This window comes from Notolepis coatsorum (genome assembly GCF_963971535.1).
Source record: "Notolepis coatsorum genome assembly, chromosome: 7".
NCBI lineage: Eukaryota > Metazoa > Chordata > Actinopteri > Aulopiformes > Paralepididae > Notolepis > Notolepis coatsorum.
Genome location: NC_140171.1, coordinates 120053340 through 120072530, shown reverse-complemented (window position 1 = coordinate 120072530; position 19191 = coordinate 120053340). Strand labels below are relative to the sequence as shown.

Below are 19191 nucleotides of genomic sequence, written 5' to 3'. Positions count from 1 at the left end.
TAAGCAGTGACCTGATCCTTATCTAATCTGCCTACCAAAATTAAAAGTGCAATAAAACAAAGTCTGCATTGTACAGATGTTGTTTCAGTCCAGAGTCGATTCCTGCTTAGCTGAGATTTCTTCCTCTGTGTGTGCATGTGTGTGCGCACGTGTGTGTGTGTGTTGTATTAATATACACTTGAGGACCAGTTTGAATTAAGATAAGATAAGATATTCCTTTATTGATCCCCTTGGGGAAATTCAATCATCATATCAGCATGGGGGAGGGGGAGGGGAGGTACAGATAGTAGAAGACATGATACAGGTCATATACCGTAATTTTCGGACTATAAGGCGCACCTGAATATAAGTCGCAGCAGCTAAATTGAATGATGTGTACATATATAAGCCGCAGGTGTTTTAATGTTTAACGTTAGCTCACAGAACAATAGCCAGTTAGCCAGCGCCAGCCAGGCACTAACGTTAGCTCACAGAACAATAGCCAGTTAGCCAGCACCTGCGAAATCGAATGCCAAACTGATGATATCAGGAGCTATCAGTAGCTAGATAACATTAGACAACGCCTCATGCATTAATAAACTAAAGTGAATAGTTTGTTGACTGGGTCATTTTGTTTAATGCTTCAGTTATGTTGAAAGAGGAGCTCTGAGCTGCTCATACACTAGACTCTTGCCGTAATAGTTTGTTGACGTGGTTATGTGAGGGGGAGGAGGGGCAAGGCGTGCACTGCTGCAGCAGATTTAGGAGTCTGATCTGATGGTCACAGAGCTGAGGGAGCGCGCCCAGTTAGCTGTAAAAATCCATAGATTAGCCGCACCGTTATATAAGCCGCAGGGTCGAAAAAATGGGGGAAAAAGACGCAGCTTATAGTCCGAAAATTCCGGTAATTATAGTACAGTGGAGAAGTAAAAATAAAAATAGAATAAAAATGTGCGGTGTAAACAATATAACAATATAATTAACTCTGGGCATGCGCATATTGGCAAGTAGGCAATTCTGAACATACTGTAGGAGATGAGCTAAGGTCTGAGCTAAGTAGAGTGATAACATTTTGACCTTTAAAAAGAAAGAAAGGGACTGTTTTAGGGTAAGAGGTTAGGGATCAAGGAGTAAATGTAGTCGATGTAAGTGAATATAATACATATTCTGCGTGCGAGTCACCTGGTAGTCGTAGGCGGTGCTGAAGAGCACGTTGTTGGCGGTGGGGTGCCACTTGATGAGGGCCACTCGACGACTGTGACCCTGGAGCTCCTTCCAGGGCACTGTCAGGTTCTTCAGCACGCCGTGAGCAGGGATCTCCCACACTTTCACCTGTACACAGACACACAGACACACATGACTAGAAGAATGCACTCAGTGGACTGTGGACCTCCGCCGGCCCCAACGTCTCAATAATAATAATAATAATAATAACTTGGTTTTCTATAGCGCCTTTCATAAAACCCAAGGTCGCGAAAAATAGGGCGAAAAACAACAATAACAGACATGGTGGACAGACACACAACATTCAGTGTAGGATGTTAGGGGTCAAAGGCCATGTTGAAAAGGTGAGTTTTTTTTGTTGGGGCGGCTGGGTAGCTCAGTGGAGAATGCACTCGCCTACCACCGCAGAGACTCTGGGATCGAATCCAGCTGTCAGCGGTACCTCCGGCTTGGTCAGTCGTCCCTACTAACACAATTGGCAGTGTTAGCGGGTGGGAACCGTCGTTCCTGGTCGTTGTAAACTGCGGTTCCTACTGGTCGGTCAGAAAAAATACAGAAAAAAGCGAGAAAAAAATAATAATATGTATTTATAGAAAATGTGAGTTTTGAGGAGTTTTTTGAAAGAGTCCAGAGTTGGGGTCTTGTGGAGTTCTGCGGGGAGGGAGTTCCAAAGGGTGGGAGCTGCCACGCTGAAAGCTCTGTCCCCAAAGGTCCACAGTCTGGTTCGGGGAATGGAGGTGACCATTGTCCGAGGATCGCAGGGACCGTGACTGAGTGTGGGGGTGGAGGAGGTCAGTGAGGTACTGAGGTGCCAGAGCATGGAGGGACTTGTAAGTGAGCAGGAGGGTTTTGTAGGTGATGCAGGATTTGACGGGGAGCCAGTGGAGGTGGATGAGGGTGGGGGTGATGTGATGTGGGTAAGAGGACATCCGACGACGAGGTGCAGGTCTGTGGGTGAGACATGATGGCTATACGGTGTAGCTGATATTGGGACCTCAGCAGACAGGTAATGAGGTGACAGAGAGGCACACGAGTAATTTTCTGTAAGTCCAAGTCAACTCATTTTGTTTATAGGGTAAAATTACATGTGAAAAAAGGGGGGCATCCCAGTCCCACAGGGAGAGTGGAAAGGCAACAAGGGTTGGACGGGAAGCAGAAATTGGCACTTGTCATTTTCACAAGTTTAACCCACACAAATGACAACAGACACAAAGGATTCCATAGAAATCGATAGTTTATTAGAGCAATGATGTGACAGCCTGATGCAGGCGGCTTGGGGAGGATGCACATGGAGCTGCGCGCTCCTGGCCAGGTGAGCTGGTCAGTGGGGATTGGATGAGGGAAGGAAAAAGGAAACCTGACCTTTCACAAGAGCGCTCGCCCCTAACTGTTAGAGTAGCCCCTGAAAGGGTGACGAGACCCTGTTAGCCTACGACCAGCCTCCCTAAAAGACGGATCGAGCTGAGCTCTGGGAATGTGGCCTTTAGACATGAGGGTTGGGAAGGGGGGGTTGCTTTAAAAAAGGGATCAGTCTGAATACTATGACAAGAAAGCATAAGTGACATGTAAATGGTGAAGCCAGGATATTCAGGATAACTTAATCATTGCACTGATAATATGCTTACCTGCGCTTATCAGAATTCTAAACTTCAGGATAACTTATAATCATTATACTGACAATATAGTTACCTATGCTTATGTTTGGGATATAACCTGTGCAAATGGGTAAGAGTGTATAATACATGACAATGAATGATTGGTATGTAAACAAAGACATTTGACACACATACCTTGTATTTCAGACGAAGAAGGGAAAGAGAGTGATTTTAAAGGGAATACCGTGGGAAAATTGGGCGAATGGCGAGCCGCCCCAGAATCGCGTTGGTGGAGCCGAATCGTGTATTTGATGGATTGGTTCAGTTGGGCTGGATAGGCGGAACCGTGGGAATAGGGGGCAGGCCTGGCTATGAGGAAACGAAAGGGGCTTACATTATGCCTCCAAAACTATTTGAGTAATTGCTTCGTCTATGCATCTATCAGAGATGAATGCAATACATTTTCAATAGCGTAGACAGCCACCTCTTTGCCCCAAGTATAAAATGCATTACATACATACATAAATGCAGGGGCAAAATGTCCACTAGGGACAAGGGGGACATGTCCCCCCCACTTTAAAAAATCGTGTTCTCACTTTTTACAGTCCGAAAAATAACATTATATAACGTTAATTAATATGCAATACTTTTTCTGTGATGTGTGCGTTTATGCAATGACATGTCGTATGGCTAATGAGTATGGCTAAGGAAAAAAAGTATGATTAAATGGAAATTGACGTGGGTATGATTTGAGTGCAGTTTTACAAATGGACTATTGTAAAAGGCGTGACAAAATGCCTTCTTGGTTTATAGCTGGAGACAGCAACAGACGCACCTATGAGGTGTGTAAAGCAATCAATAACTTATTAACTTATTGGCAGAGCAATAGAGAAGTCGGCACCTGAGCAACAGGCAGCAACAGGATCAGAGGCACCACAAGCCGACGCCACTGGGAGTTTGGACTTTAAAATAAAATTACTCATGCACCATGAATTTAATTATGTCAGGAATCACTCACGTCATTAGTTTAACCATTTATTATAATCTAGATATAAACGGTACTGACAGTTAGTCTTGGTGGTATGGTTCTGCTGTTAGGGCTGCTCCCTGCTGCAAGAGAGGCTAAAGCAGAACAGCAAACTGAAACTGAACAGCAGGGAGCGAACGAATCCACCTCTGAGTAACTTACAGAGTGCAACACTAAAGTAGAACCAAAGCAGATGGAGGCTGGGGTGGTGGTGGTGGGTGAAGACAGCGTTACTTGCAGGTTACAGCAGCACCAATTGGCCCAACATTACAGTGTCCTGCCAGAACTCACTTTGCCATCAGCTTCCCTAGTGAGGACAGATCTTTCAGCTTGGTGGCCGGTGAGAAGCCTCTCTACCTCAGCTTCCTTCCCCCTGAGAGGCCCCTCCTGGATACTGAAGGATGTCCTGTTGTAGAGAGGCACCTGCTGAAGAATGAAGGAGGTCCTGTTGTAGAGATGCACCTGCTGAAGAATGAAGGAGGTCCTGTTGTTGAGAGGCACCTCCTGGAGACTGAAGGAGGTCCTACTTCTTCCTGAGGGCTCTGTTCCTGCTGACAGTAGCGTAGAAAGTCTGAACAATCTTTCTCTCCACACACCCGACCGCTGCCACCAGCTGGTCCCTGATCCAAGGTCTTCTTTCTTCCCCTAAAGCTCCTCCAGCCTCCTCTCCTTCTCACCAATCTCCAGCTGCTCCAGCCTCCTCTCCTTCTCACCAATCTCCAGCTCCAGCAGCAACTCGGAGCAGCTTTTGTTTCACTGTGCACTATGCACTTTTACCAGAGTGTAATACAATTCCAAGAGATGAATCCGCCAAGAAACTCAATAAAAATGTATATAAAAAAGAAAAGAAGAAGAAACAGCCGGCGTTAGCTACATGCAGGTACAGGACCGCTGGCATTAGCTACATCCAGATACAGGACAGCTGGCATTAGCATACAGGACAGATGGCGTTAGCTACATCCAGATACAGGACCGCTGGCATTAGCTACATCCAGATACAGGACAGATGGCGTTAGCTACATCCAGATACAGGACAGATGGCGTTAGCTACATCCAGGTACAGGACAGATGGCGTTAGCTACATCCAGATACAGGACAGATGGCGTTAGCTACATCCAGGTACAGGACAGATGGTGTTAGCTACATCCAGATACAGGACAGATGGCGTTAGCTACATCCAGATACAGGACAGATGGCGTTAGCTACATCCAGGTACAGGACAGATGGCGTTAGCTACATCCAGATACAGGACAGATGGCGTTAGCTACATCCAGATACAGGACAGATGGCGTTAGCTACATCCAGGTACAGGACAGATGGCGTTAGCTACATCCAGATACAGGACAGATGGCGTTAGCTACATCCAGATACAGGACAGATGGCGTTAGCTACATCCAGATACAGGACAGATGGCGTTAGCTACATCCAGATACAGGACAGATGGCGTTAGCTACATCCAGATACAGGACAGATGGCGTTAGCTACATCCAGGTACAGGACAGATGGCGTTAGCTACATCCAGATACAGGACAGATGGCGTTAGCTACATCCAGGTACAGGACAGATGGCGTTAGCTACATCTAGGTACAGGACAGATGGCGTTAGCTACATCCAGATACAGGACAGATGGCGTTAGCTACATCCAGGTACAGGACAGATGGCGTTAGCTACATCCAGATACAGGACAGATGGCGTTAGCTACATCCAGGTACAGGACAGATGGCGTTAGCTACATCCAGGTACAGGACAGATGACATTAGCTACATCCAGGTACAGGACAGATGTTGTCAAGATGACGTCAATGGCGTCAAGTGAGTGAGAAAACAATGCAAAGGGATCCACGCAGGGCAGGTGTTCGTCACTCCCAGCCCTCCCGTCTTGGCCCGGGCAAAGTTAACGCTCGATTGCACTAGATGGGGTGTTGACAAGGTGCTGACTCACCAAAACCATGTGGTTCTGCATTAGACTCATAAATGTGCACAAGAAAAACATTGTAATCGACCCAGTACCTTTCCAGATATGCCGTGAACATATCCACCCACACACACACACAGTACCTCCCCCAGGCTTTCTCCTGGGTGGAGGTAATCACTCTACAATCTACCCACAAGCTGAAAGCTACAATCTGGAATGTATTTGCCCATCTAAAATACAGGGTTTACTCCATTGTTTGAGCACAATAAATGTAGCCTACTGTAAACAAACAAACCTCAAAACTTGCGTTGTTTCGTGGGGTGATAGTTTCAACAGAGGGCGCCATACTGCATTCACAAATTGTGCCTTTAGTTTAAGGGGTCCGAAATGTTTTATTAAATGCCCCTTAGGGGTGTGTGCATAGATTAAGGCATTTTAAGGGATGATTGTCCCTTAGTGGACAGATTCAAATTCTGATAACTTTAGTGACCCATGATGACCTCGGCACAAACAACAATACAGAAAACATACATACACTAACTTTACATAATAATACAAATGATTTATACTAATGATTTTATGGGATATAAATGCCTCCGAGTCTTCCTCTCTTTTGTCAAGTGTCACTGTCTACTCAGTCAGAGCATTGGAATGTGTGGAATGGGTTCAAGCTTTAGAAGTCACCCTGCAATAAAATAATCACCTTGCTGCTACATGTTCATTTTCGGTTAGGACCATATCTCTGACATTAACCAACATGAATGTGTGTGTGTGTGTGTGTGTGTGTGTGTGTGTGTGTGTGTGTGTGTGCGTGCGTGTTTTCACTTGACACACAGGCATGTTATAGGCAGCGTTGAAGAGCACGTTATTAGCAAAGTGTGTGTATATGTGTCAAGGTTATAACTTATTATACTTAACTAAAAGTAAACTAAAACTATAGGAGTTAAAAAACATTTTTTTTAAATACTTTACTTCTCAGTTTACTAGACAAGAACAGACAAACAAAAAGGAGGAGACAGAACAAAAATAAACAGACATAACAAAACCAAAAAAAAACGAAAAGGACTGCCAGACAGGAAAATAAAATAACAGTGTGACTTAACTCAAAGCATTAAAGTGTGTTGTATAGCCAGGTGTTACAAGGTGCAGGTCAAACATGATATACAGGGGTGAGTCTCTGCAGAGTGCAGTTATTTGTCCTTCAGATAGTCAATGAATGGGCTCCATATGTCCGAAAACCTGTTGTGCTCTTTGGATCTGTAATAGCGGATCCTCTCCATCTGTATGATTGTGATCATTTCATTGAGCCATTTCTGGAAACACGGGGGTGTAGGTGATTTCCAATCGGTTAGAATCGTTTTTTTTGCAGCTACCATGCCGAGCATTAGTGTCTGTTGTTCCTCCCTCGTGTACCTTAAGGCAGTCTCTGAACACCAAAAGAGTGCCAACTCTGGATCAGGGGGAATGTCCTTTCCATAGACCCTGGAAAACCACTGGAATATTTCACCCCAGAATTTTTGTAAATGAGGACAGAGCCAAAAGAGATGTTAAAGAGCCCTCTGCAACTTTACACCTGTCACATAATGGAGAAAGAGATGGATAAATTCTGTGTAGTTTGGTCTTTGAATAGTGGAGTCTATGGATGACTTTAAATTGAATCAATTTGTACCTAGCATTGATCGAGCAAGTTTGGATTCTAGTCAAACCTTCATTCCATATGTTCTCAGACACCTCTAGATTCAACTCAGTGGACCAGGCATCTCTCAGATGGTCAGTGGACACAGAGGTGGAAAACAGGGACATAAAGCGAGATATCAGGTGTCTGGAGTCTGGAGGAAGCTTCAGGAGATCATAGAATGGGCAATTCTCTGGCATGGTTTCAAAATGTGGAATTTTTTCTTTGACATAGTGTCTGAATTGGAGATATCTAAAAAACATTTTAGTTAAGTGAAATACAAAAAAATACTTAAAAAAAGAAAACTAAAACGAACTGAAACATCATCGCCTTTGTACAAAACGAAAAAAAATAATGAATACAAATAAAATATATATAGAATTTTTTTTGTTTTAGTCTTTGTCAATTTGGTCAAATTTGTCAATGTAGCACATGTTCATCGAGTCTGGGATGTCTACATGACTGTGAGTCAGTTAAATACATGCATTTGTATTAAACAATACCTTGTTCTGAACTTGCCCATGACCAATACTCTCCATATTATAACAAAACTATAATAACCCTTGTGTGTATGTGTGTGTGTGTGTGCGTGTGTGTGTGTGTGTGTGTGTGTGTGTGTGTGCATGCGTGTGTGTGTGTGCGCGTGCATGCGTGTGTGTGTGTGTACTAACCGTGGTATCCTCGGAGCAGGAGGCTATACAGTAGTCGTTGAAGGGGTTCCATTTGATGTCCAAGACATTCCCTCTGTGTCCTGATACTTTGGGGTGATGGGGGTCCACCTTCCCTGTCTGACAGACACAGAGAGGGGGATCACAACACGGAACCATGACACCAGACCCATACTGTGTGGAACAATGACACCCGACCCATACTGTGTGGAACGATGACACCCAACCCATACTGTGTGGAACGATGACACCAGACCCATACTGTGTGGAACGATGACACCAGACCCATACTGTGTGGAACGATGACACCAGACCCATACTGTGTGGAACGATGACACCAGACCCATACTGTGTGGAACGATGACACCAGACCCATACTGTGTGGAACGATGACACCAGACCCATACTGTGTGGAACGATGACACCGGACCCATACTGTGTGGAACGATGACCCATACTGTGTGGAACGATGACACCAGACCCATACTGTGTGGAACGATGACACCAGACCCATACTGTGTGGAACGATGACACCAGACCCATACTGTGTGGAACGATGACCCATAATACTGTGTGGAACGATGACCCATACTGTGTGGAACGATGACCCATACTGTGTGGAACGATGACCCATACTGTGTGGAACAATGACCCATACTGTGTGGAACGATGACCCATACTGTGTGGAACGATGACCCATACTGTGTGGAACAATGACCCATACTGTGTGGAACGATGACCCATACTGTGTGGAACGATGACACCAGACCCATACTGTGTGGAACGATGACCCATACTGTGTGGAACGATGACCCATACTGTGTGGAACGATGACCCATACTGTGTGGAACGATGACACCCGACCCATACTATGTGGATTTCATTCAAACTGTTACGTGGCAGTTAGTGGAAAAATAAACATACACTTTAAAAATGCTCGTGGATAATCTAGGCTCCTAATCACATGAGATCGACCTGTGAGCCATCCACTGCACAACCCACCCTTCTCTCAATCCCCCTCCTCACCCCCTACTTTACTTACTCCCCTCTATCATCCCCCCCCATCCCTTGTCATGTGTATTCGTTGTTGTCCTTCGTCGTCTTTAGTTGTCATTTGTTTGTTAGTGTCTAGTCTAGGTTCCCCCCCTCCGAGAGGGCAATAAAATGTCACAATTTTTCTTATTTTACTCCACTTTTCTTTCACTTTGCACTGAAAATAGTTCAAATGTATAATAATAAGTAACAAAGTTGTCCTCCGAAGAAGGGGGGGGGGGGTGGATGGAGTGCCCTCAAAAATGGGCGGAGAGTAAAAAAAAGAGAACGAAATGCACATAAAAGTACATAATAATAAGCGCGTAATGCATGGTCATCACTGTCAGCCAGTTAAGTCACCTCTTTCCAAACGATCAAAGAGAGCACCTAAGGGGTTTTTATGTGACAGCGCGGTGATATATTTCTGCCCACATAAACAGATCATAGAATTCAGCCAGGGACAAATAATATTGTGAAATACATTAGACTGGCTTCTTGTTTGTGACGATTAAGTTGTTTAATTGACGGGAGAAAAGTTGCTAAACTCAATGTATTGTGATGGGACCAGAAGAAGTCTGCGGGGCTAGAGACGTAACCGGATATGACCCCCCCACATTGTGCAAGTGGAGAATTGACCAAGAGGATCAAGAAAAGAGGGCGGTGCTTGAGATTGAGGTCAATCCCCCACTGCCCCCCCTCCCATCACTCATGGTGTCCCGGTCCCCCAAGGCTCAGTACTTGGTTCCCTGCTCTTCAACCTCTACATCAGGGGTCCCCAAATTTTTCCTGTGAGGGCCACATAACTTTTCCCTTCTCTGGTAGGGGCCGGGGTCAGTTTGTAACAGAAAAAGTGTGACGGCATTTATTGTTTTCCAGAAAGCCACACATAACCAAATATTAATAACCCTTTCCGGGATCTTCACAGAAAGAAAAGTCAGGAAATAAATAATAACACTATTAATGAAATAAATAACACTATTAATGAAATAAATATACAGTACCTACAGATCAGATCTAGCTCTGTACTATTTAAAAGCACAGTGCAGGACACACTCAAAGGTTATCGCACCTCAGAGATGGCAGTGGACATGTATGACAGGACAAAGGCCATTTGTAATGGCCTTGGGATTGAGGAACATACTACCAGCCAAAGGAGGAAGCACAAAAGGATGTCAAGTATGTAGTTGAGTCATCTTGTGGCACAAGCTCAGACCTCAGCTCAGGAGATCAGCTGAGACAGAGACTGTTCTATCCAGTCCTCGACAGAATGCTGCAAGAGCTTGAGAGCAGGTTCTCATGAGTTGGAGAACTTATGAGAGGCATACAGGCATGTTATCCAGCCTCAGACCAGTTTCTCTCAGTGGAATTGCTGCAACCCCTCGCCACACATTACAATATCCAACTACTGCCAGAGGAGATCACAGTTGCAAAGTGTTTCCTGGCCAGGACAGACAGAGATGCAGTCCCTACTATCCAAAGTGTATTTTCCCTCCTGGATGATGATAATAATAATAATAATAATAATAATAATAATAATAATAATAATAATAATAATAATAATAATAATAATAATAATAATAATAATAATAATAATAATAATAATAATAATAATAATAATAATAATAATGCATTTTATTTATAAGGCGCTTTTCAGGACACTAAAAAAAAGTCCACAAATCGGTGAATGAAAAAATTATAGGATCAAATGAAAACTACTACTTACTAAAAATGGATGTTTAAAAGTACTAAAAACCAATTAAAAATATCAAACACTAACAAACATTCAGCACAGACAATGGGGATGCTGCCATCTTAAAATAAAATAAAACTATATATATTTTTTAAAGCTCCGGGGCTCTAGGGGGCCAGGCCAAATATGGAGGCGGGCCGGATTCAGCCCGCGGGCCATAGTTTGGGGACCACTGCTCTACATCCTTCCCCTTGGTCTGATACTCCGCCAACATGGCCTCCGCTTCCATTGTTATGCAGACGACACTCGGCTCTACCTCTCCACCAAGACTATCACTCCAGCCACTCTTTCCACCCTCACCACCTGCCTCAGATATCAAAACATGGATGCAAAATAACTTTCTCAAACTAAATTGCAATAAATCAGAAATCATCATTATCAGTCCAAACTCCCTCACCAGCCACACCCAGGATTTCTCCCTAAATATTGATGGTTCCATTGTCACCCCCTCCACTCACGTCTGTAACCTTGGCATCATCCTGGACTCCATCCCCCATGTGAACCACATAACAAAAACGGCTTTCTACCACCTCCGGAACATTGCTCGTCTCCGCCCCTCCCTATCACTCTCCGCTGCTGAAACACTGGTTCATGCATTCATTTCATCAAGACTGGATTACTGTAACAGCATCCTCTACGGCTCACCAAACACTATCCTCAATAAACTCCAATATGTCCAAAACTCTGCTGCCCACATGCTCACCTCCACCCGTCGCTCTGATCACATCACCCCTGTCCTCCATGACCTCCATTGGCTTCCGATCAAATACAGGAAACAATTAAAAATACTTCTCATCACATTTAAAGCCCTCAACAACATTGCCCCTCCCTACCTGTCCAACCTCCTCCACCGTCACACGCCCACCCGTCGCCTCAGGTCTGCTGATGCCAACCACCTAACACCTCCCACGACCAGGCTCCGGACCTGGGGCGACAGGGCCTTTGCTGCTGCTGCCCCCTCCCTCTGGAATGCCCTCCCCAGCCATATCCGTGATGCAAACACCCTGACATCTTTTAAATCAGCCCTTAAAACGCACCTTTTCAATCTTGCTTTTGACCTCTAATTCTGTCGGTTTTATAAAATGTTGTCATGTATTATTTTTGTTCCGTTTTGCCATAGTTTTGTTTCTTCTACCCATGTAAAGCGTCTTTGAGCATCTGGAAAAGCGCTAAGATAGATGTATTATTATTAATTGTATTGATTAATTAATTCTCGAAAATGATGAGCAATGACCAGTCCCTTCCTATGTTCCAAACCATGAATGAATCTGGGGGCGACTGACTTGTTTGCCGGTGTGTCCAGTCTCCACCTTAGCTTTCTGCCGCTTGGGTCATGTGATCATCACCACCATCATGACATTCCAGAGAAATCCATCTACAGTTATTTTGGGTAACTAACGATTATGTAATCCAGACGCCGGCCGGCCGAGCCCCAAGCTGTCAAGAATCTTAATAAGATGGCCACGACACTGCAGGTTGGAACAAGAATGTCAGCCAGCAAGTATTTGACTCTTTTAATTTGTAACCCTGGAGCAAAACCTTCTACGGAACACCTTAGAAGGAAAATTCTTAATGACAATTAAGAATGACAATTAATGCTTGTATATCTTATCGTGTGTTGTCATGTTTGTTTATATGTTTGTTTAAAAAAGAATAAAAAAATAAAATACAAAAAAAAAAGGAAAATTCTTATAGATCACTGACCAAGTCACCCTCGTTGGACATGCAAAACGTTTTCATCTTGGCTTTTTCCCTTGATGATAAACCGGCACAAACCCTTCTGTATTTTGTTAACAATGCCGTTCCAACTCACTGAGGTTTCTCTCAACAGTTCCATAAGTTACTTACTCACAGTTTAGGAAAAGTAAACGGAGTGGTTTACATGACGATGTTGAGAGACTTTGTTCTGATCCCCATTGACCTGCATTGCTACCAAAGGCAGAGGAGGAGGAGCAGGGGGGAAGAGATAGTGTGATGTCATGTTATGCCGTTTGAGACACGCAGTATATGACGTTTCACAAACCCTATTGTTAGCTACGGTGGGAACAATGACTCGGTCTTGTCGGGAGTTTGTCTGGTTCGAGGCTACTGCTAATTACTCTGTTGTCTGAACAGTAACCACTATCAGGTGTGTACACACACAGAAATAGGATACACACGCACCATCACATGTGTGCTACAGGCTGTGTGTATGTGTAGGAGAGGTGTGTTTGATGTAAGGGGATGATGCCCCCAGAGTGTGTGTGTTTTGTCTGTATGTATGCGTGTGAGTATGTTTACACATTTGCATGCACAAGGTATGTTTGGCATAAAGGCAGGTTATGGCATCACTGACTAAAGGGACAGACACAGACACAGACACAGACACACACACCAGGTGGGAGAGAGCCCATGAGCCTTATCTATGACTAAAGTCACAGAACATGCAATCAGATGGAACAATGGGCCATACATTTATTAGATCACAGGGATGAGGTGTGTGTGTGTGTGTACATGTCATACAGAACAATAGCTTGTGTGTGAGTGAGTGTAAGTATACAGTAAGTGCACATACTGTAGGTAGGGTAGGATGTAGCTGTTGAGGTTTCACCAGACAGACAAAAAGTGCGTGTGTGTGTCATTCCTAAGCTGATATGCAATTCTTGCCCACCCCAGGAGGGTGGTGATAAATTCCCCTCTCCCTCTGAGAGATATAGAGAGAGAGGGGGGGAGAGAGAGAGGGGGAGAGAGAGAGAGAGAGAGAGAGAGAGAGAGAGAGAGAGAGAGAGAGAGAGAGAGAGAGAGAGAGAGAGAGAGAGAGAGAGAGAGAGAGAGAGGCTGTGTTTGGGTTGATGAATCACGGAGGTCTGGAGAGACATCAGAGGACTGTAAATTCAGCGTGCAGGTGGTCAGGTCTGAAGGTGCCCTGCCATGCTTGGCTGCCAGACCACTCTAGCCGTCGATAATACCAGTGACTGCGTTGTAATCATATTTTATTAAATGTGTTAATAACCATAAATCATAGGGGATGTGCCGATACGGAATTACTGCCAAAACCAGGCTAAAATAAGAGTTGTATGGTCGTATTATATATATATAAAATTAATAATAAATAAATAATAATAAATATTTACCAGCCTCTGATCAGCAGGTTTGCACTTTTTGACGAGGAACGCGATGGTGGTCTTTTCCGATGCGCCCCCGGGAACCACCTGACAGGCCAAAAACATCCGATTGGCCAAAAACAACAGGTCCCTGCATCAATAACTAATCAGATGTTTTTGGCCAGCCAAGTGGTGTTCCTGGGGTCACCAAAAACCAATATAAAAGGCAATGGAGTCAAGCTCCTGTCTGTACACGCTGACTGAGGACAGTGCAACACAAAGCAGATTTCAGTTGTCCTCAGTCAGCTTGTACAGACAGGAGCTTGACCCCATTGACTTTGCAGTGCACTGGTTTGTGGCTAACTATCCGGAGCTAGAATGAAGAACAGCATGGATTGTGCTGAGAAATGACAACATTATTGGTACAGTAAGTAACAATGTAAACTATCCCTTTAAGTTTAGCACTAAGAATCATTATCTGCAGTAAAAAGTTTAATTAAATTCAATTAAATAATGTTTCTGTTTGATGAATAACATTTAGGGCCGAAAAAGTTGGGAGGAGACGAGTCTAAAATAAATCTTGAAAACAAAAAAAAGACAACATGCATAGGAGATAGAATAGTGGGTTTAGCTGCCAGGGGTTTCCTGGCAAGAGAGACTCTTTTGGCTTCACTGTTCCACTACTAATTCAAATTGATCTATATAAGCTCTATTAATAGAGGCCAGATCACCAGCGGAGTTTTTTTTTAATTTAATTTCTTTATAAAGAAACCGGCATTACACAGCAAAATAAGAGATACTATCCTAATCATGAAATAAACTTACAAGACATAGTGAGATATGGTACTTTCACAAGATCCACGATCCATGTACAATTTGACAAAGTGTCCAGAAATGTCAAGGATTAGGTGTAAATCTTTATCTGGCAAACTGGGTAATCCTGTTTCTTGAGACGCCTCCGGATCTGTCATTTCTGGCAGAGTCTGTGTATAAAGAGCAGAGTCTGTGTATAAAGAGCAGAGTCTGTGTATAAAGAGCAGAGTCTGTGTATAAAGAGCAGAGTCTGTGTATAAAGAGCAGAGTCCGTGTATAAAGAGCAGAGTCCGTGTCTAAAGAGCAGAGTCCGTGTATAAAGAGCAGAATCCGTGTATAAAGAGCAGAGTCCGTGTATAAAGAGCAGAGTCCGTGTATAAAGAGCAGAGTCCGTGTATAAAGAGCAGAGTCCGTGTATAAAGAGCAGAGTCCGTGTATAAAGAGCAGAGTCCGTGTATAAAGAGCAGAGTCTGTGTATAAAGAGCAGAGTCTGTGTATAAAGAGCAGAGTCCGTGTATAAAGAGCAGAGTCCGTGTATAAAGAGCAGAGTCTGTGTATAAAGAGCAGAGTCCGTGTATAAAGAGCAGTCTGTGTATAAAGAGCAGTCGAAAACAGTAAGCAGTGAAAAATAAATATATAGAATTCAAGAATTTCTGAACAAGACAATATGACCAAAAAACAATAACATTGTACAGTTGACGCCAACAACCAAAAAAAAACAAGAAACACCAACAAAACGTTTCCTGCAGACTTGAAATGTGAAAAGGAAAGAAGCAAATACAATGAATGAAGTGACTGCCATTTTGTTCCATCCACAGAAGCTAGAGGCATATTTTCCGGCGTTGGCACGATTTCCGCATATGGTCTTGAGATCAAGTCTTGCCAGTTATTTCCCAGTGCAGTGGAAGAGATGGTGAGGTCATTTCTGCAGTCGTGTTTTATAGACAAACAGTGGGCAGCAGCAGCAGCAGTGCTGGCCTGTCCTTCTAGGGCAGGGGTTCTCGAACTTTTTTATACCACAACCCCAATTTATTTAGGATTTTTTTTGGCGATCCCACATTGCGTAATTTCAACGTGGAATTAAGGAATATCAAAATAAAAGCACACGTTGTTGAACTTGATCATGCATATTTATTAGAAAATTGTATTACAGCACTATGTTATCAATACACATTTATAAAACGAGGCATACTTAGCCAAAATATGTTGCCAGAACATTAACAAAAAAAAATCTTGCAAATGCGCAAGACTGTCACCTTCCTACGACCCGACTTTGGGTCGCAACCCGTAGTTTGAGAACCGCTGTTCTAGGGGTTAGCCTGAGGTCTGATACAACTCACTGTGACAGGGAGCTCACGCAAACTAAAGCTTCCTACCACAGGTGTGTCAGAATGAAGTATGTAAGGTATGAGTGAAAGGGAATAACTGCACGATGCTCTTGTAATACGACACCATCTAATGAATCAATCAAGCGATGTTACGATCCCCAGTCGGGATTTTCATTAGACTATAAAAAACATGAAGGCTGCCCGCTTTTAGTCGATAAGTCAACTTGTAGGTTTGTCAGGGGGTGTTAGTCAACTAAGCCTTTTTTTTGTCTAGTTATATCTTGAAAAATAATAAGCATATCTCAAGCATCACACCACCAGTATTCACAAATATGCTTTGATCTTTAATAATGGGTGAATTTGAACTTTAACTAATTCACGGCCAACCACGACTATAGTCGGGTTATCTCGCCATGCGTTGAGTGCCAGTTTTCGATCGTTTATCGTTTTTTTTCTTTTATTAGATTTTTTAAAATTCTATACAGTCTTACAGACCTCGGTGTATCATTGGGACTCATTCTGAGACGCCGAGAGTGCAATGCTGGTCGAATCCTGCTAGGTGGCAGTATCGCCCACCCTTTGAAACCTTATTTCACACGGTGCGTTACATTATATATAGTCCGGGTGGAGAATTTGGACTTAGGCAAGTGAATCGCTTCATCCGAGCACTTTGGAACGCGTTCAGCACACTTCATGTATATGTTGTGCCATTTCATGTCAGGGACCCGAATGGACCGCGAATGCCTACAGCAAAATTCACATAGCGCTCCATAACGCAGCTTCCAGGAATTAGCCAGGATCACTCTGAAACTATACAATATTCACCACAGAATAACACGCAAACGTATACATCTTTTTTACTTGTTGGATGAGAGATAGTGACTGTCAAATGAGACATAGTATTGTCCATATAGATATAGCTCTGCAAACATTGTGACGCATAGTGAAAATGCCTATCTTTTAAAGCGTGACCCATTGAATACAAGGATGGAGATAATGGCTGGCGCTGAAAGTGTTAACAGTGTAACTGAGGGGTACAATTCCCTGACTGTATTGATAAGTATGGTATTATTAAACCACTACCTCTTGTACTTTAACTTCTGGCCATCCAGTACATGATATAGATATGATGAACACTTTCCCACCTGATGAAACGAAGTCCACACAAATGTATAAATCGAATATTTTATATAGCAAAGGGTATATACAACGTTCACTTAATGACATTTATGATTTGAAATGCACTTGTATGGCAAATGAGTATTCGTAGGTAAATCAACATTGAATGTCCAATCTCTGGTTACGCAGGGAGTAAGTATACAACCTGGTTCTTTAGGGAACTATAGCGATGGTACTTAAATGATTATAGCTGGATACACTAAGGGGGGGGGGGTCCCGCTGGTTGTAAGACAGTAGGGGGGGGTTAGAAGAGCCGCTGGCGGTATCCCATCTGGCCGACGATTTCTTGGGAGAATTCAGAGTCCTGAACACGATGCCCACAGAACCTCGGTCCGCAGATGAATACAGCTGGACCCTCTGGTGGACGGTAGCTGCCGGTCCACAACGGAGAGACGTGAGGCGACCTCACTTGGTGTAGAGCGCCGTCTCACCTGGACTCATCTCCGGGGGGTAGTTCCAACACTCAGCAGTGTTGGCCGTTATCCATGGAATAATCAAAGCACCCAAAGCATGTAGATAATCCAAGCCGTGGAAGGCTCGCCGTCGTCCGGGTAAAGTAATCCAATGTACAGGTCCACTCGTCCTGGCCCGGAGCTCCTCGGATGCAAGCACCACACGTGGTCTGCCCAGCCTGGTTAAGACTCCAGATAACGTCAGGAACGATGGGGGTACTGCTCACTTTATAACTCTAACCGAACGATGCACCATACATAATAGACTATTATTAACTTAATAGAAATACGTCCAACTCGACGGTATAGTGCCAAACTATGACAATTCAACTATTAATCCACACGATATCTCAATGCCTATTCGGAGGCCAAGTAGGCCTTACTGCACCACACGTGCGTCGTGGGTGAGGCTTCGCGTCTGTTACTAGGTTGGAGGGTAAAGAACTAATGGACTAAAAGAAAGTTCTACTTTACTTGCGCCATATATATATGCGCTGTGAACAAATAGTACCATTCGTATTTCGCCAGACGTATTCCTACGCGGAACCGGGCTTGCCACGACATGTTGGGCGGCACGATTGAACTTGAACCAAGGGGCATGGCTGCTGGCGCCAGGTTCTCGTCCAATGGTAGAATGAAACTATTATGGGCTGTTTAGTAGACTAAAGGGATATTCAGTGCATATTGTACAAGGAATATACAGGGGATATCAAACGATATACAAATACTATTAAATATATATCCATAAATAAATATATATATTTGGTTTAATCTGATCCTTCACAACAGCCGCCCCCTAATTAGTCCCACCTAATTAGCTAAACAGAGACAGATTAACCGCACTGTCTACCACTCAAGGTCCGCTGTAAGGGTCAGTCAACTCACAAAGTCATGGGGTCATGGTCATCATCGATAGTGTCTGGGAGTCGGGGCAGTTCTATTAGCCTCGCCACGGGTCGTGTGTAAGTTCGCCCTTGGACGAGCACTTCAGCTGCTCGGACCTTGCCATCGGCACCGGTGATCACTTTGCTTACGCGGCCAGCCGGCCACATAGCTCTGGGTAGTGACTGGTCGATAATCATGACGACTGTTCCTTCTGTCAAATTGTCTCTCTCTTTTACCCACTTCTGGCGGGTCTGTAGAGACGGTAGGTAGTGGAGTAGGAAGCTGCTCCAAAACTTGTCAGCTAGCACTTGACTGTACCTCCACATTCTTCGGCCGTTCGCTTCTTCAGGCCTGTACATTGTCTGGGGTAGCGCGGGGTCCAGCCGCCCCATTAGGAGTGTGTTGGGGGTGACTGGGTCGACATCTGCTACATCACTTGAGACGTAACCGAGGGGTTTTGAGTTCAATACTCCCTCGATCTCCGTGAGGACTGTCATTAGGACTTCTTCCGCCACAGTCTGGGCCCCAAGCACGGCGTACAGGGCTGTCTTTATAGAACGTACTTCTCGTTCCCAGGTTCCACCGAA

The 19191-nt window shown here is 44.1% G+C and overlaps 1 protein-coding gene across 1 annotated transcript in view; it reads right to left on the bottom strand.

Moving 5' to 3' along the window:
* coro2aa (coronin 2Aa) overlaps positions 1-19191 on the bottom strand; it is an 80860-nt gene that overhangs the window by 35573 nt on the left and 26096 nt on the right. Inside the window, exons 3-4 of the mRNA XM_084317905.1 lie at positions 8086-8202; positions 1162-1311 (exon numbers count right to left, since the gene is read on the bottom strand). Of these exons, the coding sequence (XP_084174031.1) occupies positions 1162-1311; positions 8086-8202 (267 nt within the window). The remainder of the gene's footprint in view (positions 1-1161; positions 1312-8085; positions 8203-19191) is intronic.